The sequence below is a fragment of the Grampus griseus genome, assembly GCF_964374135.1.
Source record: "Grampus griseus genome assembly, chromosome: 2".
NCBI classification, from domain to species: domain Eukaryota; kingdom Metazoa; phylum Chordata; class Mammalia; order Artiodactyla; family Delphinidae; genus Grampus; species Grampus griseus.
This window is the reverse complement of record NC_139018.1, coordinates 114,520,765-114,546,577: the sequence shown is the minus strand read 5'-3', so window position 1 is coordinate 114,546,577 and position 25,813 is coordinate 114,520,765. Positions and strand designations below refer to the sequence as shown.

Genomic DNA, 25,813 nt, shown 5'->3' with positions numbered 1-25,813 from the left:
TTAAAAGAAATCACTGTTTTCTCAGTTAGGTATAAAAGTTGAAATCATTCTTTCAGAGGTGTGATATATGTGGGGTTTGAGAAAATTGGAGGGTATGCAGAATACTTGTAAGAAATGAAATAAAGTTAGATAAAAAGGCAGCATTGAAGGAAAAGGGAAGGTTGAATAAAATTTGTAATGGTGCCTAGTTGTATAATTTTGTCAGCTTTGTTCAGCAAGCCAGGGGCAGGATCAATTTTGTTGCTCCCTTTACATCTTCACCTTAAGGGAGGCAGAGTCCAGAAGTCCTTGAAAATATGTCTGTTCTATAGCAGGTTTCTCTCATTGTTTTCTTGGTTATAACTTCATCTAGTTTAATTTCTGTTTATCTGATCTCATCTTCTTACTGTTTTTAATTTCACAAATTTTTGCTCTATTGATGCACTCTTTCTCGGTTTTGCTTTAACCTTAAGAGCTTTTGGGTGTGGGGTGATAAAATTTGTGTGACTGTTCTGTCCATCTTAAGCCAGTCTTCAGTGAGGCTCTTTTCATATATAAGGAAAGAACTTGATTCTATTCCCAGGTACCTTAGAAACATTCAAGATAGTAGAGGACAAATTAATTTTTATTTTTACTCTTTGGGTTTGGAATTATTAATATAACAAAAGACTGAAAAAATTTTGGCTGTTTTGGGAAGTGTACAGATTTGGACAATAGTATGAAATATTATGTGATCTCAACGAGACTGTCTTCAAGAACGGTTCTTATACTAAGAGAAGAGTTAGGATTTTTTGTCCTAAAAGGTGTAATCAACTTGATTGTTAAGCCTCCTTTTTTTGAGCTTCAGAAAGCAGTGACTGTGTAATGTGACTCCTTAATGTTTCACATCTTTTATGTTGCAGCAGTTCTTTTGCCACGAAAATGATTTGTGCAGTCTTGAACACATACTATCCATGCTGATGGGACAGGATCCAATATGAATATAAATGATGGAGGAAGACGACGCTTTGAGGATAATGAACATACATTACGTATATATCCTGGGACAATTTCAGAAGGGACAATCTACTGTCCAATTCCTGCCAGAAAAAACTCCACAGCTGCTGAGGTGATTGACTCTCTTATAAACAGACTTCATCTTGACAAAACAAAATGTTACGTTCTAGCAGAGGTAAAAGAATTTGGTGGAGAAGAATGGATACTCAATCCAACAGACTGTCCAGTTCAGCGAATGATGTTGTGGCCCCGAATGGCTCTGGAAAATCGCCTGAGTGGAGAGGACTACCGTTTTCTTCTGAGAGAAAAAAACCTTGATGGATCAATCCATTATGGTAGTCTTCAGTCATGGCTACGGGTAACAGAAGAACGTCGCAGGATGATGGAACGGGGTTTTCTTCCACAGCCTCAACAAAAAGACTTTGATGATTTATGTAGCTTACCTGATTTGAATGAGAAAACTCTCTTAGAAAACCTACGAAATCGCTTTAAGCATGAAAAAATTTACACCTATGTTGGCAGTATTCTAATAGCTATTAACCCATTCAAGTTTCTTCCTATTTATAACCCCAAATATGTCAAAATGTATGATAACCACCAGTTGGGAAAACTTGAGCCTCACATTTATGCTGTGGCTGATGTAGCTTATCATGCCATGCTTCAGCGCAAAAGGAATCAGTGCATCGTGATTTCAGGAGAGAGTGGTTCTGGGAAGACTCAAAGCACAAACTTTCTTATTCATCACCTTACTGCCCTCAGTCAGAAAGGATTTGCCAGTGGAGTGGAACAAATTATTCTTGGAGCTGGACCAGTACTTGAGGTAAGTGTGTAGAAATACTTTTCTTACTCTTAAATATATCTTTAAAAAAATTAAAATTTGTTAGATGTGAGAAAATGAAATGAAACTAAATAGAAGTATAGACATCATTTTTAGTTACCAAGGAAAACTGGAAGATAGGAAACCAAAAAAAGGCAGTGTGGAAGATTGAAAGGTGTGACAGTGGCAATATTTTTTTCAAAGGATGTCTTTGGGCCATTTCAAAGGATGCAAAGGAAAGTTGATTGGAGTCAGATATATCCCCCTGTAAAGGGAGATAGCAGGGGCAGGACTCCTGTCTGTATTGGATTGTGGAAATAGGTAGTTGGGGAATATAGTCTTGTCAATATATTTTTATCTTTGCAGCCTTAAAATCTGTGCCTAAGATTGAAATTCTAAGGGTTCATTTTTGAAAATGCAGAGAATATGGGAAAAATTTTTTAGTTCTGTGTTTTAGAAGTAATACCATCAAGGGTAGAAAGGAAAGAGAATACACTATTTTTGTTTTAGAGCTGAAAGGAAAGGTAATATTACTTGTTTTTTGAAAGAGATTTTTGTGAGGTATAATTGCACATATTTAAAGTGTACAATTGGATAAATTTGACATATGTATTGATATATACCCATGAAACCACCACCACAGTCAAGATACTGAACATATCCATTATCCCTAAAGTGTTCTCATATACCTTTGTAATGCCTCTTTCTCACCTTTTCTAGCCCACTCATCTATAAGACACCACTTACGTGCTTTCTGTCACTGTAGGTTAGTCTGTACATTCTATAATTTTATATAAATGGAATCATGTAGTATGTACTGTTTTATGTTTGACTTCTCTTACTTGGTTTAATTATTTTTTGTGTGTGTCAATAATTGATTCCTTTTGCTAAGACAGTATTCCATTGTATGGATATACCACACTTTGTTTATTCATTCATCTTTTGATGGACATATACGTTGTTTCCGGTTTTTGGCTATAACACAGAAAGTATTCAAGTTTTTGTGTGGACATATGCTGTCTTTTCTTTTGGGTAAATAGCTAGGAGTGGAATGACTGGGTCATATGATAGGTATCTGTTTAACTTTTTAAGAAACTGCCAAACTTATGTATAAATTTTACATACTATTTTATATTCCCACCAAACAGTATATACAGTTTCAGTTATTCCATATCTCTGCTAACCCTTGATATAGTCATTCTTTCTAATTTTAGCCATTCAAATAGGTATACAATGGTATCTCATGATTTTAATTTGCATTCTATAATAACTAATGATGTGAGCACCTTTTCATGTGTTTACTTGCGACCTATATATGTTCCTTGGTGAAGTGTCTGTCAAAATCTATTGCCCAACTTGTTATTGTTGTGTTTTGAGAGTTCTTTGTGTATGCTGGGTGCAGATCCTTTATCAGACATGTTTTGAAAATATATATACATTTTTCCCAGGTTTAACCCTCTCCTTTTTAAAATTTAAATTTTTAAATTTTTTTACTGAAGTATAGTTGATTTACAATGTTGTGTTAGTTTCGGATGTACAGCAAAGTGATTCAGTTATACATATACATACATATTCTTTTTCACATTCTTTTCCATGTGGTTTATTACAGGATATTAAATATAGTTTCCTGTACTATACAGTAGGACCTTGTTGTTTATCTATTTTATATATAGTATATAGTTTATATCTGCTAATCCCAAAGTCCTAATTTATCCCTCTTCCACTCCCTTTCCCCTTTGGTAACCATAAATTTGTTTTCTATGTCTATGAGTCTGTTTCTTAGCAGTCAGAAACTTCCAAAAAAAAAAAAAAAATTGCCCAGGACCAGATGACTTCACTGATGAATTCTACTAAACATTTAAAGAAGAATTAACACAAATCCTTCAAAAATTCTTCCAAGAAATAGAACAGGAGGGAGGAACACTTTCTAATTTTATAAGGCCCAAAATATTTCACTGATACCAAAATTAAACAAAGACACCACAACAAAAGAAAATTACAGACTGATATACCTTGAAACACAAACATTCTTAAAGAAATACTGGCAAACTTAATTCAGCAAAATATAAAAAGAAGTATACACCATGGTAAAGTAGGATTTATATTAAGGACTGAAAGTTTGGTTAAACAATACAAAAATAAATGTATTATACAATATTAATAGACTAAAGGACAAAAGCCACACCATCATCAGAATAGATACAGAAAAAGCATTTGACAAAAACAACACCCTTTCATGATTAAAAAAACAAAACAAATAAACAAAACTACACTCTCAACAAACTAGGAATAGGAAGGAACTTTCTCAATCTGATTAAAAACACCTATTAAAAATTATAAGTTAACAACATACTTAATGGTGAAAGACTGAAAGCTTTCTCCCTTTGATCAGAAAGAAGACACAGATGTCTGCTCTCACCATTTCTTTTTTTTTTTAAATATTTATTTTATTTGGGTGCACTGGGTCTTAGTTGCTGCTTGCAGGCTCCTTAGTTGTGGCTCGCCGACTCCTTAGTTGTAGCTCTCTGACTCTTTGGTTGTGGCATGTGGGCTACTTAGTTGTGGCATGTGGACTTCTTAGTTGTGGCACGTGGACTCCTTAGTTGCGGCAGGAGGGCTCCTTAATACTCCTTAGTTGCAGCTCACCAGTTCCTTAGTTGTGGCATGTGAACTCTTAGTTGTGACATGCATGTGGGATCTAGTTCCCTGACCAGGGATCGAACCTGGGCACCCTTCGTTGGTAGCATGGAGTCTTAACCACTGCATCACCATTTTTTTTTTCCTTTTTTTCTCTTTCTCGCTCTCTTTTTTGGTACTGAAATATAGTTGATTTCTAATGTTGTGTTAGTTTCTCGTGTACAACAGAGTGATTCACTTATACATATATATACATATTCTTTTTCATATTCTTTTCCATCATAGGTTATTACAAGATATGTATATAGTTAGTTCCCTGTGCTATACAATAGGTCCTTGTTGTTTATTTATTTTATATGTAGTAGTGTGTATCTGCTAATCTCAAATTCCAAATTTATCCCTCTCCCACCCCCTTTCCTCTTTGGTAACCACAAATTTGTTCTCCGTGCCTGTGAGTCTGTTTCTGTTTTGTAAGTAAGTTTATTTGTGTCATATTTTAGATTCTACATATAAGTGGTATCACATGATATTGCTATCTTTCTCTTTCTGACTTCACTTAGTATGATAATCTCTAGGTCCATCCATGTTGTTGCAGATGGCATTATTTCATTCTTTTTTATGGCCGAGTAGTATTCCATTGTGTATATATACCACATCTTTATCCATTCTTCTGTCCATCGACATTTAGGTTGTTTCCATGTCTTGGCTATTTTAAGTGGTGCCACTATGAATATAAGGGTGCATGTATCTTTTCGAATTATTTTCTCCAGACATATGCCCAGGAGTGGGATTGGTGGATCACGTGGCAACTCTGTTTTTTAGGTTTTTTTTTTAACAAACACACCTGTGGGAAAAGGTTGTTCTCAGTGAGTGATCTTCAAGTCAGGTCACAGAAAGATAGCCCTTTGAATGAGGTTTTCTAGGAAAATGCCAAATAAGTCAAATTGTGAGTTATCTGTGGGACAAGGCTTTAACTCTAACCCTAGTCTGATCTTTCTAGTGGCTTCTAGGCTAGACTGCTTTTTCTAAAAAAACCCTGTAATCGTAGGGTGTCAGTTTTCTCTTCAGTGTGGAGCTAGGGAGAGGGAATTGGTAATCAGGTAAGTTAAAATGACACCAATACCTGCTTTTCTTACCGAGATCCAGCTGTTTTCCTTGATTAAATGTTCTTCTACAAAGGATTATTCCAAGCCCTTGTTAATTTCTAGAATAATCAAAAAGTTGATGTTACTTTTGACAAATAACAATTTTTGTTAGTCTTATTTGTTTTATGAAGGGGAGAGGAATTTCAGAGATCTTTACCATTTTCTCTGATCTCATTCTCAGTAATGTTTTCAAGAGGTCTAAGTAATAAAATGTATTTTATATAGTTACTCATGTGGTTACTATTTCTACTGTTCTCTATTCCTTACGTTGATCCATTTTTGAACATGATAGCATTTTCCTTCTGCATGAAGGACTTCCTTAGTTCTTTTAGTGTGGGTTCACTTAATGATGAATATTTTCAGATTTGTGTATCTGAAATTGTGTTTTATTTGCCTTTATTTTTTAATGATTTACTTTAAAAAGTAGATATTAAACTTAAAAGAAATAACTTTACAGTAAAATTCTATGAATTGTAAACATATTAATTTGTGTAACCATTTATGGGTGTAGGTACAGAGTGGTTCCACTACCCCATGAAACTCCCTCATGCTATTCCTTATCTTCATACCCTCTGCCCTCCCATACTCCCATAACTTGTGGGAACTACTTGTTTATTCTTCATTGCTGGTTGTTGTTTTTTTATTTTCAAAGTGTCATATAAATGGAATCATACAGTATGTAGTGTTTGGAGACTGGCTTCTTTTATTCAGCATTATGTCTTGAAGATTTCATTTAAGTTGTTGAATATGTGAGTTCAACAGTGGGTTCTTTTAAATTTAAATTTTATTGAGATATAACATGAAATAAAATATAGCCATTTAAAATGTATGGTTTAGTGAATTTTGATAAATGCATATACCCTGTAACCACCATCATACAATCAAGCATAGAATATTTTCATTACCCCTTGTGTCCCTTTGTAGACATTTCCCACCCCCATCCCCATTCCCAGACAGCTTCTAATCTGCTTCTTGTTACTCTTGTTTTGACTTTTCTAGAATTTCATATTACAATATGTACTCTTGTGTATGGTTTCTTCCACTTAGCATAATGTTTAATATTTGTCAGTGTTGATGTCTGTACCAGTAGTTCCTTCTTTATTGCTAGGTAATATTTCATTGCATGGTGTATACTTTTGGTTATAACTTAGGAAACATATATTTTTCATTCTTTCTAAAATAGTACTGTCATTTTGTTTTAAGTAGATATAATAAAGCGTAGTACATTATGTAATGAAACTTTATTTCCTTTATACTGTTCTAGAATTTTAATTCTTTTGATGTAATTATTCTTTTCCTAGCCCATTGCTATTTCAGTTAAGCAAGTTTTAAAAAATACATATGTATAAATATATCAAGAATATTTGCTGGCTCTGGAATGTGAAAATGAAATCTGATTTGTAATGAGCAATACATTTTTTTTTTTTTTTTTTTTTTTTTGCGGGGCCTCTCACTGCTGTGGCCTCTCCCGTTGCGGAGCACAGGCTCCAGACGCGCGGGCTCAGCGGCCATGGCTCACGGGCCCAGCCGCTCCGCGGCATGTGGGATCCTCCCAGACCGGGGCACAAACCCGCATCCCCTGCATTGGCAGGTGGACTCTCAACCACTGCGCCACCAGGGAAGCCCAGCAATAAATTTTTAAAATTAAGATTTATTTTACTGAATAGCGTAAAATGCTGTCTACTTGGTTTCATTTCAAATGTTAGTTGCTTTCTTTTACTTTACCTGAACTATGAAAGTGAATTGCTTTTCTACTATCTCTTTAACATTATTTTATCTTTGAGCTGATTTAAGCAGGATTTTCCATTTTTAAAAAATAAAATTAATGAGAACTCTTTATTTTGACAGGCCTTTGGAAATGCAAAGACAGCTCATAATAACAATTCAAGTCGTTTTGGCAAGTTTATTCAAGTAAATTACCAAGAAACAGGCACTGTACTTGGGTAAGTAGCAGTAGCAGACTTTGGAGCGTGTTTATATTTTTGCCATTGCCCCTTCATAAACCATAGGTTGTTCATTTGCTTTTTAATGAGAATAGTGACATTAGTGTTTATATTAAATTTTTTTCTTCTCAATTATTTCTTTCTTTTGGAAAAGTTCAAACCTGAGAAAAGTTCTAAGAATAGTGTAACCCCCATATACCCTTAACTTAGATTTATAAATTTTTAACAATTATATGCATTTGCTTTATCTTTCTATATTATTTCTACATTCATTTTTAAAATATTGTTTTTGAGTAAGTTGGGCAGGTAACTTGACCCCCTAATTACTGTATTTCCTAAAGCAACCACAATGACATTTTCCTACTTAATACTATTTTTTAAAAAATATCTTTATTGGAGTATAATTGCTTTACAATGTTGTGTTAGTTTCTGCTGTACAACAAACTGAATCAGCTATATGTATACATATATCCCCATATCCCCTCCCTCTTGAGCCCTAATACTATTTTATACTTAAGATATTTAATTTTGTCATAATAATAATTCTTATTATACAGTCTGTGATCAGAGTCCTCTGGTTGTGCCAGCAATATTCTTTATAACTTTTAAAAAATTAATAGACTATTTTTAGAACAGTTTTAGGTTTATGACAAAAATGAATAGAAAGTACAGAGAGTTCCCATATACCTCTTCACCCTGTCCCCCAGTTTCCCCTCTTAATAATATCTTGCATTAGTGTGTTCCATTTGTGTTGTACCTTGAATGGGCTTTGACAGATGTATAAAGGTATGTATTCACCCTGACAGTATTATATGGAATAGTTTCACTGCCCTAAAAATCCCTGTGCTCCACCTGTTCATCCCTTCCCACCCACTAACCTTTGGCAACCACTGACCTTTTCACTCTTAATAGGTTTGCATTTTCCAGAATGTCACATGGTTGGAATTATATAGTATATAGCCTTTACAGATTGGATTCTTTGCTCCTTAGCAATAGGTATTGAAGGATCTTTCATGTCTTTCATGGCTTGGTTTTATTGGACTAATAAATTTTTGGGTAATTGACATCTTTATGCTTTTTAGAAGTGTTTTTAGTTTCTTTATGTTTCTTGTTGAGTTTATTCCTAAGTATCTTATTTTATTTTTAATGTTATTAAAGTGTGATTTTTCTCTTGCATTATATCTTCTAAAATTGCACATTATTTGTATATGTGAAGGCTACTGATTTTTATATCTTGTTATCTTACTGAATTATTTTATTGTTTATATTAGTTTTACTGTTGTTTCTCTTAACATTTCTAGGTGTATTATCATATCTGCATAAATAAATACTTTAAATTTTTTTCCTGTTCCTTATATCTCTGATTATTTTCTATCTTGTCTGATTACATACTCCTATACTGTGATAATATTGTTTTAGACCTTTGTGTGAATGCCTTTAATTTTCTTCACTAAGTAAAATACTGGCTTTAGGACATTTTATTGTGTTAATGAATTAAACATTGATTTTAATTTTCTTTGAGTGTTTTTGTCAGTAATGGCTATTGTATTTTATCAAAGGCCTTTTTGGCATCTATGGAAATTAGCTTGATCTTCATTTTGGGATCTATTAATTTTATTGTTATTTTGCATTCCTGGGGAAAAGATATCTGACTTGGTCAATACAAAGACACAAACACCCACAGACGTACACACACAGACATGTTTATACACATACATATGTAAACTGGTTGTTGTGTTCTGCTTGCTAGTTTTTATTTATGATTTTTGTATCCATATTAATAAGTGCTATGTACTCACCCTCTATGTGAGTTCTTCCTTACGTCCTTTTTCCTTCTTGGATTGAATCTTATGTGTCTCTCTTGGTACATCCATAATATTCTGGTCATTGCTGTAAAATAAACCCTATCAACTCAGCATGATAGCTGCTAGTTTACCTGTTTTCTCCACTAGTTTGTAAGCCCCTTGAGGACAGGTAGTATATCACTTATTTCTGTATTTGAACAGTGCTTAGCACAGTGCCCAGTTAATTAATACTTACTGAGTAAATTGGTAAATAATAAACTTACTTACCAGAATTTATTCCAGAATGTGGCAACAGCATGGATATATAAAAAAAGTATATCTTTGAGCCTTATTTAGTAGTCTGGTCAACCTATAATATCTGAAATGATGTCCAGTGGTATTGAGCCTAGAAAGAATGTAAGGTCTTTGTCACGGGAGGGTCTTATGTGCCATGTTTTGAACTTCTGACTTTATTTTGCTTTATTGAAAGAAAAAAAAAAGACTTAGGAGTTTATGAACTTAATGTGGATGACACTAACAGTGTCCATAACACAATTATAGTGGTAAATGTACTCTGGAAGGCAGCTGTGCTCACCACTACACCACCAACACCAGTGCTACATGTACTCTGGATAGTATTCTTTATACTTTTGCATCTTCTCTGATAAAATATTTGTCTACTTTATATTAAGCTTTATTATTTATATCAATCAATTTTATTTTTCTTCTAGTGCCTATGTTGAAAAGTATCTACTGGAGAAGTCCAGACTCGTTTATCAAGAGCATAATGAACGGTACGTATTTTAATTTGTGTAATTAGATCGAATTAACATTTGTATCATGTAGATTGACTTTTCAGATCTTTGTATATTATGACCTTTAACTCAGTTTATACCATGTATAACTTTATATATAATTGCTATTTCTCTCATGGGCAGAATACTGTACTTTTTAAGAAGCTGCTAGGAGGTCTTTTTTTTAATGGGTATATAGAAATGTTGTCCTTTCTAAATTCTAGGCAAACTATCAGAACAGGAAAATAGTGGTATCTCAGGTGGTATCGTTTTGTGAGCGTTTTGCCTTTGGACCTTTTGTCATGTCTTGATGTTCTTTCTCTAATTTGAGAAAAGTTTTTAATAAAGCTCTTAATTTCATTGTAATCTTTGAGGTATATGGAATTTCAGAGATGACATATATGTAACTTTCTTTAGATGAGGAAGCCAAATACCAGAGAGGTAAATGATTTGCTTCATGTTATAATGAGACAAAATGAAGAGCCAGAGTTTGAAGTTAAACAAACCTATATTCAAATATTGGATATGCTTTTGGCATATCACCTAACTTTATATACTTATATGCTTCTTATATACTTTTTCTCATTTTGCAGATGGAAAACTATCCTAAAGTTGTTTAGAGGATTAAATGAAATAACGTTTATAAAATGCTCAGTGTAGTCCTTATATATAATAAAATTTCATTAAACATTATCATAATTAATTACCTGTAAGCTTAGGACTAGAACTCAGACTTTTCTGTTAATTTTTTTGTGGCTAGCTGATGAGGAAATCTGAATTAGAGATGTTTCAGAATGAAGGGAAGAGAGTTTGGGGAAGAGAATAGCCTCCTAAAGACTTGTAGAGCTAACAGATACGGCTATTAGAAGGTTATTAGTAACTTTTTCTAACACATTTTAATAGAGTGGTAGTGATATAAGCCTGGTTTCCTTGGTTTTGAAGAATCAATGGCAGAAGAAGATCCAGAGCTTATATAAACTGATTCTCTGTTATCTTGCTAGATTTGATTTGTAGATGTATGTATAGTACTTATTACATGTTGCTGGATTTGGTTTGCTAGTATTTTTCTTTTAACATTTTTATTGGAGTATAATTGCTTTACAATGGTGTGTTAGCTTCTGCTATATAACAAAGTGAATCAGTTATACATATACATATATCCCCATATCTCTTCCCTCTTGTGTCTGCCTCCCTCCCACCCTCCCTATCCCACCCTTCTAGCTAGTCACAAAGCACTGAGCTGATCTCCCTGTGCTATGCGACTGCTTCCCACTAACTATCTATTTTACATTTGGTAGTGTATATATGTCCATGTATGAAATCATGTGATTTTTCTCCTTCAATTTGTTAATATGGTGTATCACATTGATTGATTTGCATATATTGAAGAATCCTTTCATTCCTGGGACAAACCCCACTTGATCATGGCGTATGATCCTTTTAACATTCTGTTGGACTGTTTGCTAGTATTTTGTTGAGGATTTTTGCATGTATGTTCATCAGTGATATTGGTCTGTAGTTTTCTTTTTTTGTGACATCTTTGTCTGGTTTTGGTATCAGGGTGATGGTGGCCTCATAGAATGAGTTTGGGAGTGTTCCTTCCTCTGCTATATTTTGGAAGAGTTTGAGAAGGATGGGTGTTAGCTCTTCTCTAAATGTTTGAAAACGCCTGTGAAGCCATCTGGTCCTGGGCTTTTGTTTGTTGGAAGATTTTTTTTTTTTTTTTTGCGGTACGCGGGCCTCTCACTGTTGTGGCCTCTCCTGTTGTGGAGCACAGGCTCTGGATGCTCAGGCTCAGCGGCCATGGCTCACGGGCCCAGCCGCTCCACGGCATGTGGGATCTTCCCAGACTGGGGCACGAACCCGTGTCCCCTGCATCGGCAGGCGGACTCTCAACCACTGTGCCACCAGGGAAGCCCCTGTTGGAAGATTTTTAATCAGTTTCAATTTCAGTGCTTGTGATTGGTCTGTTTATATTTTCTGTTTCTTCCTGGTTCAGTCTCAGAAGGCTGTGCATTTCTAAGAATTTGTCCATTTCTTCCAGGTTGTCCATTTTATTGCCATATAGTTGCTTGTAGTAATCTCTCATGATTGTTTGTGTTTCTGCAGTGTCAGTTGTTACTTCTCCTTTTTCATTTCTAATTCTGTTGATTTGAGTCTTCTCCCTTTTTTCTTGATGAGTCTGGCTAATGGTTTATCAATTTTGTTTATCTTCTCAAAGAACCAGCTTTTAGTTTTATTGATCTTTGCTATCATTTCCTTCATTTCTTTTTCATATATTTCTGATCTGATCTTTATGATTTCTTTCCTTCTGCTAACTTTGGGGAGTTTTTGTTCTTCTTTCTCTAATTACTTTAGGTGTAAGGTTAGGTTGTTTATTTGAGATTTTTCTTGTTTCTTGAGGTAGGATTGTATTGCTATAAACTTCCCTCTTAGAACTGCTTTTGCTGCATCCCGTAGGTTTTCGGCCAGCGTGTTTTCATTGTCATTTGTTTGTAGGTATTTTTTGATTTCCTCTTTGATTTCTTCAGTAATCCATTGGCTATTTAGTAGCATATTGCTTAGCCTCCATGTGTTTGTATTTTTTACAGTTTTTTTCCTGTAATTAATATCTAGTCTCATAGCATAGTGGTCGGAGAAGATACTTGATATGATTTCAATTTTCTTAAATTTACCAAGGCTTGATTTGTGACCCAAGATATGATGTATTCTGGAGAATGTTCCATGAGCACTTGAGAAGAAACTATATTCTGTTGTTTTTGGTTGGAATGTCCTATACATATCAATTAAGTCAATCTTGTTTAATGTATCATTTAAAGCTTGTGTTTCCTTATTTATTTTCATTTTGGTTGATCTGTCCATTGGTGAAAGTGGGGTGTTAAAAGTCCCCTACTATGAATGTGTTACTGTAAATTTCCCCTTTTGTGGCTGTTAGCATTTGCCTTAAGTATTGAGGCTCTCCTATGTTGGGTGCATAAATATTCACAATTTTTATATCTTCTTCTTGGATTGTTCCATTGATCATTATGTAGTGTCCTTCTTTGTCTCTTGTAATAGTCTTTACTTTAAAGTCTATTTTGTCTGATATGAGAATTGCTACTCCAGCTTTCTTTTGATTTCCATTTGCATGGAATGTCTTTTTCCATCCCCTCACTTTCAGTCTGTATGTGTCCCTAGGTCTGAAGTAGGCCTCTTATAGACAGCATATATACGGGTCTTGTTTTTGTATCCATTCAGCCAGTGTATGTCTTTTGGTTGGACCATTTAATCTGTTTACATTTAGGGTAGTTATTGATATATATGTTCCTATTACCATTTTCTGAATTGTTTTGGATTTGTTATTGTAGGTCTTTTCCTTCTCTTGTGTTTCCTGCCTAGAGAAATTCCTTTAGCATTTGTTGTAAAGCTGGTTTGGTGGTGCTGAATTCTCTTAGCTTTTGCTTGTCTGTAAAGGTTTAAATTTCTCCATCAAATCTGAATGAGATCCTTGCTGGGTAGAGTAATCTTGGTTGTAGGTTTTTCCCTTTCATTACTTTAAATGTGTCCTGCCACTCCCTTCTGGCTTGCAGAGCTTCTGCTGAAAGATCAGCTGTTAAACTTACGGGGATTCCCTTGTATGTTATTTGTTGCTTTTCCCTTGCTGCTTTTAGTAACTTTTCTTTGTATTTAATTTTTGATAGTGTGATTAATATGTTTCTTGGCATCTTTCTCCTTGGATTTATCCTGTATGGGACTCCCTGTGCTTCCTGGACTTGATTATTTCCTTTCCCATATTATGGAAGTTTTGAACTATAATCTCTTCAGATATTTCCTCAGTCCCTTTCTTTTTCTCTTCTTCTTCTGGGACCCCTGTAATTCGAATGTTGGTGCGTTTAGCGTTGTTCCAGAGGTATCTGAACCAGTCCTCAATTCATTTCATTCTTTTTTCTTTATTCTGCTCTGTGGTAGTTATTTCCACTATTTTATCTTCCATGTCACTTATCTCTTCTTCTGCCTCAGTTGTTCTGCTATTGATTCCTTCTAGAGAATTTTTAATTTCATTTTTTGTGTTGTTCTTCAATGTTTGTTTGTTCTTTAGTTCTTCTAGGTCCTTGTTAAATGTTTCTTATATTTTCTCTGTTCTATTTCCAAGATTTTGGTCATCTTTACTATCATTACTCTGAATTCTTTTTCTGGTAGACTGCCTATTTCCTCTTCATTTGTTTGGTCTGGTGGGTTTTTACCTTGCTCCTTCATCTGCTGCATATTTCTCTGTCTTCTCATTTTGCTTCACTTAGTGTATTTGGCGTCTCCTTTTCGTAGGCTGCAGGTTCGTAGTTCCCATTGTTTTTGGTGTCTTCCCCCACTGGGTAAGGTTGGTTCAGTGGCTTGTGTAGACTTCCTGGTAGAGGAGACTGGTGCCCGTGTCCTGGTGGCTGGAGCTGAATTTTGTCTTTCTGGTGGGCAGGGCCACATCCGGTGGTGTGTTTTGGGGTGTCTGTGAACTCATTATGATTTTAGGCAGCCTTTTTGCTAATAGTGGGGTTATGTTCCTATCTTGCTTGTTGTTTGGCATGGGGTGTCCAGCACTGTAGCTTGCTGGTCGTTGAGTGGAGCTGGGTCTTAGCATTGAGACGGAGATCTCTGGGAGAGCTCTCGCTGATTGATATTATGTGGGGCCAGGAGGTCTCCGGTGATCCAATGTCCTGAACTCGGAACTCGGCTCTCCCACCTCTGAGGCCCAGGCCTGACACCCAGCCGGAGCACCAAGACCCTGTTAGCCACATGGCTCAGAAGAAAAGGGAGAAAAAAAAAAGAAAGAAAGAAAAAATAAAATAAAGTTATTAAAATAAAAAAAAAATTTTAAATTATTAAAATAAAAAAGTAATTAAAAAAAGAAAAGCAGAGAGCAACCAAACCAGTAAACAAATCCACCAATGATAACAAGCACTAAAAGCTAAACTAAGATAAACATGTACATCAGAAACTAGTCAGTGTGTACAGCAAACCCCAGGTCTACAGTTGCTCCCAAAGTCCACCGCCTGAATTTTGGGATGATTCTTTGTGTATTCAGGTATTCCACAGATGCAGGGTACATCAGGTTGATTGTGGAGATTTAATCTGCTGCTCTTGAGGCTGCATGGAGAAATTTCCCTTTCTCTTTGTTCACACACCTCCTGGGGTTCAGCTTTGGATTTGGCCCTGCCTCTGTGTGTAGGTTCCCCTCTGACGTCTGTTCTTCGTCCAGATGAGGGGCGGTTAAAGTAGCGACTGATTAGGGGACTGTTGCTCACTCAGACTAGGGGGAGGGAGGGGTACGGAATGTTGGGTGAGGTTGAGGTGGCAGAGGCTGGCGTGACGTTGCAACAGCCTGAGGCATGCTGTGTGTTCTCCTGGATAAGTTGTCCTTGGATCACAGGACCCTGGCAGTGGCAGGCTGCACAGGCTCCCAGGAGGGGAGGTGTGGATAGTGACCTGTACTTGCACACAGGCTTCTTGGTGGCTGCAGCAGCAGCCTTAGCGTTTTATGCCCGTCTTCTGGGGTTCGCACTGATAACCGCAGCTTGCGCCTGTCTCTGAAGCTCGTTTAGGTGGTGCTCTGAATCCCCTCTCCTCTCACACCCCGAAACAATGGTCTCTTGCCTCTTAGGCAGGTCCAGAGTTTTTCCCGGACTCCCTCCCGGCTAGCTGTGGCGCACTAGCCCCCTTCACGCTGTGTTCACGCAGGCAACCCCAGTCCTCTCCCTGGGATCTGACCTCCGAAGCCCAAGCCTCAGCTCCCAGCCCCGCCTGCCCCGTTGGGTGAGCAGACAAGCCTCTCAGGCTGGTGAGTGCTGGTCGGCACTGATCCTCTGTGCGGGAATCTCTCCTCTTTGCCCTCTGCACCCCTGTTGCTGTGCTCTCCTCCTTGGCTCCAAAGCTTCCCCCTCCCCACCCCCTGGTTCCACTAGTGAAGGGGCTTCGTATTGCGTGGAAACCTTTCCTCCTTCACGACTGCCTCCCAGAGGCACAGGTTCTGTCCCTATTCTTTTGTCTCTGTTTTCTCTTTTTTCTTTTGCCCTACCCAGGTACGTGGGGGGTTTCTTGCCTTTTGGGAAGTCTGAGTTCTTCTTCCAGCATTCAGTAGGTGGTCTGTAGGAGTTGTTCCACATTAGATGTATTTTTGATGTATTTGTGGGGAGGAAGGTGATCTCCACATCTTACTGCTCCGCCATCTTGAAGGTCCTCTCTGCTATTTCTTTCTTTCTTTCTTTTTTTTTTTTTTGCGGTACGCGGGCCTCTCACTGTTGTGGCCTCTCCCGCCGCGGAGCACAGGCTCCAGACGCGCAGGCTCAGTGGCCATGGCTCACGGGCCCAACCGCTCCGCAGCATGTGGGATCTTCCCGGACCAGGACACGAACCCATGTCCCCTGCATCGGCAGGCAGACTCTCAACCACTGCGCCACCGGGGAAGCCCTGCTATTTATTTCTTAATGCTTAATTGAATCTCCTCTAGTTTCCTTTCATTTCAGTGAGAAAAACTCCCTGTAGCATTTTTTATGGGGCCCATCTGTTAGCTCTGAAGTATATTAATTTTTGTTTATCTGGGAATATCCTAATTTCTCCTTTATTTTTGAAGGATAGTTTTGCTGAATATATAATTCTTGATTTTTTTTTTTCTTTTAGTACTTTGAATCTGTTTCCTTTCCATGGTTCCTGATGAGAAATCATTTGGTAATCTTATATTATGATCCCTTGATGAGGCATTTCTCTCATGGTGCTTTGAAAATTTTTTCATTGTCTTTCAACAGTTTTACTTTGTCTAGGTGTGGATCTCTTTGAGTTTTTCCCTCCTGGAGTTCATTGAGTTTCTTGGATGTACAGATTGATATTTTTCATCAAATTTGGGGAGTTTCTGGTCATGTTTTTCAAATATTCTTTCTGCTCTTTTCTTTCTTCTCTTTTTGAGGCTCCCATTGTGCATATTTTGGTGTTCTATATTGTACATGTGTTGGTGTCTCCTTAATAGTGTCCCACAGATCTCTGAGGTTGATAATTTTTCTTCATTCATGGTTGTTTCTCTTCCTCAGACTAACTAGCCTTAACTGACCTTTCTTCAAGTCCACTGATTCCTTCTTCTGCTTGCAAATCTGCTTTTGAGCTCCTCTAGAGAGTTTTTCATTTTAGTTATTACAATTTTGAACTCCAAAATTTCTTTTTTGATTATTTTATAAGTTCTGTATACTTATTGAGAGCTTCTGTTTGATGAGACAGCATTCTCATACTTTAGTTCTTTAAACATGGTTTCCTTCAGTTCTTTGTATTTAAAACAGCTGATTAAAAGCCTTATCTAGTAAGTCTAATGTCAGAACCTCCCCAGGAACAGTTATTATTGAATGTTTTTTCTCCTTTGTATGTGGTATACTTTCTTTGTTTGTTTGTTTTAAATAAATTTATTTATTTATTTATTTCTGGCTGCATTGGGTCTTCATTGCTGCGTGCGGGCTTTTTCTAGTTGCGGCCAGCGGGGGCTTCTCTTCGTTGCAGCGTGCAGGCTTCTCATTGCAGTGGCTTCTCTTGTTGTGGAGCATGAGCTCTAGGTGCCCGGGCTTCAGTAGTTTTGGCACACGGGCTTCAGTAGTTGTGGCTCGCAGGCTCTAGAGTTCAGGCTCAGTAGTTGTGGTGCATGGGCTTAGTTGCTGTGCGGCATGTGGGATCTTTCCGGCCCAGGGTTTGAACCCGTGTCCCCTGCATTAACAGGTGGATGCCTAACCACTGCTTCACCAGGGAAGCCTGTATGTGCTATACTTTCTGATTTCCTTGCGTGACTTGTAAATTTTTGTTGAAAATTGGACGTTTTAAGTAATAATTGGACATTTAAAATAATCATGTGGCAGCTCTAGAAATGAGTTCCTCCCCTTCCAGGCTTTGTGGTTGTTACTTTTGTTCCTTGTGTTTGTTTTGTGAATTTTCTGAGCTAATTTGAAGTCTTTGAAAAGTCTTTTTCAAGTGTAGCTATTGAAGTATCTGCTTGGTTAGATTTAATGATTGAGCAGAGTGTTCCTCAAATGGTTGGAAACAATAAGTCTCCCAGACTTTGCCTCAGGGCTCTCTATGGGTATTGGGCCATGACGTTTAACACCTAGGTAGGCATTTTGTAATTCTGCCTTAGCCTTTACTTCCTCCTTGTGCAGACCTTCCGGGTTAGTGATAGGTGAGAGGTTAGTATCTCCTCTTGTCTTTGCTGAGTGGACATGCAACCCTGGGAATGGGCACAGGCTATGCATGCACATGGCCTTTTAGATTCCCAGGAGCGTATTGGGGCTTTTCAAAGCCTCTGTGGATGTCTCATTTCCCACCTTTTCCCTTTAAGTTCTTTGGTGAGCCTACTGTGTGCCCCAACATTTGTTCATGGCTGCAGGAGGCTGATATGTTCAAAAATTGCCTATAATTGTTTCCTACAAATGTCTCTGGGGCAAAGATTTTCGTACTGGGCTAACTCTGAGTCAGGTCAAATAAGGATAGTTTTGAAAATGGCTCCTTCCAAGGAACAACCAGACAGATCAGATAATCATATTTCTCAGGGAATGAGACTCTGAATGAGCCCCAACCCCATTCTGCCCTCTTTTGGAGGCTGCCAGACTTTGGGTGTCCACTTCAGTTGTAAGCTGTTGGTATTGAAAGCTACCATGGATCTGGTAAGCAGGAGGTGGAATAGGGCAATTTAAAAGGCCATCAAGCTTCAGTTTTTACTGAGATTCAGCTGTTTCTCTTGTGTAAACACTCTCTGGATTGCTGTTTTCTTTTGGTTAATTTCTAGAGTTGATTCTGATAAATTTGCCAGTTTTCTAATTGGTTCTGTGGAGAGAATTTTTAGAGGTCTCACGTTTACTGTATTGCTGCCTTCACCTTTCTCTTTTGTTTCCAGCATACAAAACATTATTTTATTTTGTAGTACTTATTTTTTATTTGGGCCACACTGCGCGGCTTGCTGCATCTTAGTTCCCCGACCAGGGATTGAACCTGGGCCACGGCAGTGATGAAAGCTCTGAGTCCTAACCACTTGACTGCCACTTGAATTCCCCTGTAGTACTTAAATATTGAATTTATCACCTTTGTATTAAGAAAATGAAGCAAAGCTGAAACAGTTTACTAATTAATGTTTTCTTTTTCTTTTTTCTTGTTGAATAATAACCATTAGACCATGTTCATTATAAAGCCATACTTCTTTGTTTCCAACAGGAACTATCATGTATTTTATTACCTCCTGGCAGGAGCAAGTGAAGAAGAGAGATTAGCATTCCATCTTAAACAACCGGAAGAATATCATTATCTCAATCAGGTGGGAGTTCATGAAAAGCGTTTTGAAATGTAGGGCATTATTAAATTTTAGCTCTTGAGGAAAGTTTTTTTTCCTAGTACTTTGTTTCTGAAACCTGGTTGGTAGTGGATATTAACTAGCATTTTCATGTATGCAATCTAAAAATCTATGTGATGCAGTTCTTAAATTTAAAAATTATTATTCTTATATGAATTGGAAAATTGCTTTTTGTGAGACTCTTTAAGAGAATAATAAACTGTTTATAGATACTTCCAGCTTAGAAAAATGCTTTACTCTTTCCAAAGTGATTTACCTTTTACAGACCACAGCATGTTAAATGTTACTAATGATTCATGCTTGCCCTTGTCAAAGGATTACTGAAACTTTATTTGCATGTTTGAAGTCTAATACATATACCTCTTTGCATGATATTATGATACTGACTTAGAGTATGATTATTTTTATAACTCAGTGATTATCCTATTAAACATTCAGTATGAAAATTCACTAAAGGAAATGACTTAGAGAATTTGTAACTTACCTTGTAACTCAGAATTCACCCCTAAACTTCCATAATAAGTAGTAATTCTCACAACTTTTCATTGCATTGGTTTCTACAATTTTATTCCTCATATTAACAGAAATTCTAGAACTGGTAATAATGGAATTGGTCTGACAGTAGATCATTTAAATAATAGATTGTTTCCCCTCATTTTTTTGTTTGAGGCAAGATGTAATGTCTATGGAAAGAAATTCCTTTTGGGTAATTTAAAAAATTCTTATGAGGGTTTTGTAAGGAAATTGACACTTTGATGTGGCTCGGAGATTGTAGTATGTATTTAGGGTTATGAAAGTAACATCTCAGACTTTTTGCAAGATATAGAGCATGCTGTATAACTGATATTTCCTAATTTTGAAACTACATATTTATATAAGCTAATATAACTCTGTATTACTATATTGAGAATTTCAAAATTGTGTTATATATCACTTCCCAGTATGACACTAGGCATTTTTACTGTATTGAATTTAAGTATATTAAAAAAAATCATTGATTTAGCTTCTGAGTAGTTTCCTTTCCTTTCCTGTTTAAACTATTTGCCTTATATATGGGTGATTAAATATTTTCCTTTTTAAAAAGTAGTAATTGCCCATAAATGAGCTGATAGTTGTTAGTATTAGAGAAATCCAGAGTTTATTGCATCTCTTCCAGATATTTTTTGTAATCAGTGTCCATACCATACATATTCTTATCGTAAGGTCAGTATTCAGAGACTATGGGACTCAGCAGTTACTATATTTCAGAGTAACTGAATAATAGCAAGTATGGATTGGTTATGATAATATATGATCTCCCAGAATCTGAATGTTTACTTAGTTGTTTCTTGTTTTGTGCTGGTATACAAAATAACTTTCTTTGGTAACAGCTGTGCTATGTGAGCACTACGTCTAAGAGGTGATTAGAGAAGTGGAATAATTATTACTTCTACCTAACTAATCTGCCTTACTTTCAGATAACAAAGAAGCCCCTCAGACAGAGCTGGGATGATTATTGCTATGACTCTGAGCCGGTCAGTACAAGTGCCTAAATAAATATTCTGTGTTCCTGTTAAAGGACCCTCACCTTGCTCATTTGCATCTGTCTTGTGACTTAGGAAGAAAATCAGCTAAAATACAAGCAAAGACTCTGAGAAAGAAGATAAATCAATGTTTAATTTATTTGAATTGATTTATTTGTATGTGTATGGTTTATTGATTAAAAACCAGTTAATTTACCATTTTTGGATTGTTTTTGCTGTTTAGACTGTATTCAATATTTATTTTGACCAATAATAAATAGATTGCATTCCTGACTTCAGCATTGTTATGGATCCTTATGAACTATAGGATTTTTTTCCTTGAGATTTGTTTGTTTCAGTTCTTTTTCAATAGTTTAGTTACCCACATATTATGAGTAATATTTATTGTTTATTTTAAAAAGTTACATCCTTCCTGTTTTATATGTCAGGTAACAGTCTTTTCACATAATGAATGCATACTTTTTTTTTAATAGCAAGAGAGGCTATAGCCTTTATGTAATTTTCCAAAAATTAAGAATTGAAATTCCTATAAATAAGATTATTTTATGTTTTAAATTGAGAATGATTTAAGGGCATATATGATGTAATATAAAATGAGTAGGTAAATTTAGCTTTAATTGTTATATTTTGTAAGAACAAGTTTGTAATTGTAAAAAGAACACAAAAAGCCTTTTTCCTTTACTTCAGTTTGCAATTAGGTCAGATGTGAGAGGCTGAAAACATGCACTCATCTATATTCATTAACTAATGAACTAATTTATTAACCATTCCTCCTGGAAACATAACATGTCTTATTCCTTGCTTTAAATAACCATCACTTTAATTCTTACTGCATGTGATTACAAACTCCTCTAATTGCAAAACTATCAGAGTTGAGAAGGATTAGTAATTATGACATTAACTTTTTCCTTCAGTTTAATTGCATTACCATTTCATAATAAATCAAGTAATTTGCAGTTTCAGATTTAATATTTTGGAAAATAAATTTTAGACACTTAAATTTATAGATACTGATAACTTTTAATAGAAAAATTTTATGCTGTTTTGTCACTCTTGAGAAGCTTCCATCTTTCGCCTAGTATACCGGGTGACTGTGTGTGCCTCATTGGGAAGTAGGTAGGAGACTGGGAAACTCATATGGTGAATATAAGACTTGATTGCCTTTACAGAGCTTATAGTGAAATTGTGAACTGGTCTGCTATTGTTTAGACAGTGTAAGCCCCAAAATTCTTAAGAATTTTGGGGCTCTGAAGTAGATAGACCTGACTTGAATACTAGCTCCATCTACTTACTAGTTTTGAGAACCCAAGCAGGTCACTTACTCTTTTGTTTCCATCACCTATTTAAGGGAAGAATAATGGTCTTTAACTTTCATGAGTATTAAATTAGTGCATCTAAAGAGTTTGATAGATTGCTTAATACTGTGTAAGTGCACAGTAAATGTTTCCCCCCCATCACTGCCACCACTGAAAACATCACTCTCCATCTTTTCCTCTTAGAAGAACTTTGTAACCGTACTATCCTACTCCCTTAACATTACTTCCATCACTACCCTCCCATTTATTACATTTTCAAATATATTATAGTTAGAACTTTGATTAATTTCTGTTGCTTTTTTTTTGCAAGGTAATTAATGCAAACAAGCAGTCTATTTGAGGATCTTTTGTTTTATTCTTTCCTCTTAGCTCCTCTTTTAGTATATTTGGGGGCAAACTAAACTTGTACCACTCTGAGTTATTAGAACTTATGTGACTAGCATTATAGGAAGAGAGCTTATTAAGGAGGGTTCTGCAATTTGTGTTGTATTTTTTAACATACATTATTTGGAATTGTATAAATGATCCCAAGAGAAGTTATGGTGAGAAAATTGCTTTTGACGAGGGACCTGTTGTTGCCCATTGTATGGTGATTTAATTCGTTTTAAGGGTTATCCTATTAATACAAGCTCAAGCAGCTAGTGTTTCATGGGAGATAGCAGAGGACTTAGAACTGGATAGATTTTGGTTTGGCCATCCCTGTTATTTAGGTGACTTATTTAACTTCTGAGTCTATTTTCTTCCCTATAAATGTACGTACAATTAAATATACAGATGCATAATTAACTCCTTGTGTTTTGAGGATTTAGAGATTATAAATGGTAAGTGACTCTCATAATGACTGATATGTAGAAGATATTTAGTAAATGCTAATTTCCCTTCTTTAAATGGTAATAATCTATTCAAACAGTTTTACCTTAAAGCCAGTTCTGAATAACTTCAATGTAAACAGTTAGTGTCACCTAATTTTTAAATTTTTCTGAACTAAGCTTTGAATGATTTTAGGGTCCAACTATCAGGCGAGTTTAGTGAGAATTGCCAGAATAAGTCTCAGGATATTGACATTCCACCATGCTGCAGAGGATTAGAACTCATATCTCAGTGAGGCCATGCTTCCATCCTGGTCATTACTGCCTTTATAGGAACCCAACCATTTGTATAGTACCTGGCCTCCCATTTTTCCATGAGGTAGACCTTCTGCAGGAATCCTGATGCAACTTGGGCAGGAATCTTTGAATTCATAATGTTTCCATTCTCCCTATTTTAAGTATTTCTACAACATAGCACTCTTACTGCTATTCACTGTCCAACAGTTTATAAATTTGTGGTCACTCCCTTAAATACTGCCTTTTTGGCTTTATGCCAGTCCAATATGAAGGTCTCTGCATGCTGCCCAACTTCCTTTGCATATATTTTTCCATTTAAAAACCACTTTAACATCCATATTCTGTTTGATCATTATAAAACCCCTGGTTGTAGTTAGTATGATTACCTTTCACACCAGAAGCAACAGTGGCTCAGAATTTAAGTGACTTCCCCCACGGTGATGAAGCAAGTTAATAGTGTAATTGGGATTCAAATCAGGCTATGTTCTTTATATTCTTTTTTCTTAAATGATCTTCAGCATCTTTACTAATTCTCAAAGTCAATTATTCCTATTTATGTCCTATATTATCAACTGGTAGCTATAAAAAAGTATGATTTTTATAAGCACCATTCTAAGAAATATATACAGCGTAGGAGAAAAATGTGTAATTTGACTCTGCTCTTCACTTTCTCTCCCTCATAAATGTTTACTATATGCCAGGCTTATTGTAGGTGCTTATAAATGAGAAAGCAGTCTCTTCATCTCATACAAAGGGAAAAAAGGCTGATAGCATGAAAGAACATTTTGGTGTGTTTGTGGGGAGTGTGCAGTGGCATGTTATCAAGTAAGACTAGAGCCTGAGCTAAGTTTGACAAGAGGAATCAACTATTTTCTTTCAGTGGAAAGGGTCCTAACAGTTGTTGGTTAGTTCCCTGTCTTATTCTTTGACCCTTACCGTTTCACTGTTTTCTAAATGACCTCCAACAGCCAGTATTTGTATCTTGGCGCTTGAAGGCTTTTCTCAGAACCCTTGTGCTCTTGCATGACCCTCTAGAAGTTCCTAGGAGTTAACAGCTTATCTCTAGAAGTCCTCAACCAATAACTCATGGGAGGTGGTATATAAGTGTTCCTGCTCCTTCACCTGTCTATTTTTTTTTTTTTTTTTGCGGTACGGGGGCCTCTCACTGTTGTGGCCTCTCCCGCCGCGGAGCACAGGCTCAGTGGCCATGGCTCACGGGCCTAGCCGCGGAGCAGCATGTGGGATCTTCCCGGACCGGGGCACGAGCCGATGTCCCCTACATCGGCAGGCGGACTCTCAACCACTGCGCCACCAGGGAAGCCCCACCTGTCTATTTTTTATACTGTTTCCCAGAGATTACTTTGGGATTAAAGTCCAGTTACCCACTGTGGTAGCTACTTTAATATTGTACCCTATTTAGGCTACATTGCCTTCCCTACATTCCGCTAGTACTTGTACTGAATCTTTGTCTCAAGGTCGGCTTCCATAGGAACTCAGATTAAGATAAAGATATTTCTGGTCTGGTAGGTTAGTCCATCCTTAGTTTTTCTAATACCGTTGTCATCAGGGAAATACGCGTTAAGTACAAGCATTTAAAAGTTAATTATGATTTTGGTTTTCACTGAGACCATTTTGTATTTCCGAAGAACAATTTGATTATAGATAACAGCAAGTATAAATGTATTTATATTTTAGTTCTTTATTCAATTTATGTTCTCAATATTTTATACACATTGTTTTATTCATTCTTGGGGTAGATAAGAACAACCGTCAGTTACGAGAATCATTACTGTATCATTGAGTTTATACAAGCGGAAGCATAGTTCTCTTTTTCCCCACTGATTTATTATAGAAAACTTTTTACTAAATCATAAAATGAGTGAGCTATTTGTGGTTTTGGGGGGAAGAAAAGCAAGAGCTTTTAAAAAGCTTTACTATAGGTAAAAGAAAAATGTGTTAACTTAAAATTTTTTAGTAGGTAGGATGTTGGCATGTCTGTAGAAGTATGTCTTAAAATTGCTTACCAAAATTTTATAGTCAGAAAATTAAGTACATGGGTTCTCAGAAAGAACGTTTCTTGAAGTGAATTTAAAAATTTAAACTATCCATGTATACCTTTCCATAGAGAATAAAAATATTTTTAATAGTATTCTAAGACTTAATATTTAATTTAAAATTTTATTATTTACATATATATTCATTAACTCATTCTTACAGTGCCTAAAGCAAGTTGTACATGGTAGATACTTGATAAATACTTTTTAAAAAATAAATGAGCACTTTGTTTACTTCTCAAAAAAGAATATCTCATTCAGTCAAATAAATCATTCATTGTATATCTGCTTTAATAATTTCCCACTTTCTTCTTGGCACTGACTTGATACTGGAGAACTGCAGTAAATGAGACAAGTAATAGTTCATGTGTTCATTGAGTAT

General features: G+C 36.1%; 1 protein-coding gene across 2 annotated transcripts in view; it reads left to right on the top strand.

The window, feature by feature from the left end:
* Positions 1-908: 908 nt before the first annotated feature.
* MYO9A (myosin IXA) overlaps positions 909-25,813 on the top strand; it is a 221,325-nt gene continuing 196,420 nt past the window's right edge. For both annotated transcript variants that reach the window (XM_082648185.1, XM_082648184.1), the window contains exons 1-5: positions 909-1,795; positions 7,423-7,517; positions 10,033-10,095; positions 19,297-19,396; positions 20,890-20,946. In XM_082648185.1, coding sequence (XP_082504311.1) covers positions 956-1,795; positions 7,423-7,517; positions 10,033-10,095; positions 19,297-19,396; positions 20,890-20,946 — 1,155 coding nt within the window. In that variant the 5' untranslated portion in view covers positions 909-955. The remainder of the gene's footprint in view (positions 1,796-7,422; positions 7,518-10,032; positions 10,096-19,296; positions 19,397-20,889; positions 20,947-25,813) is intronic.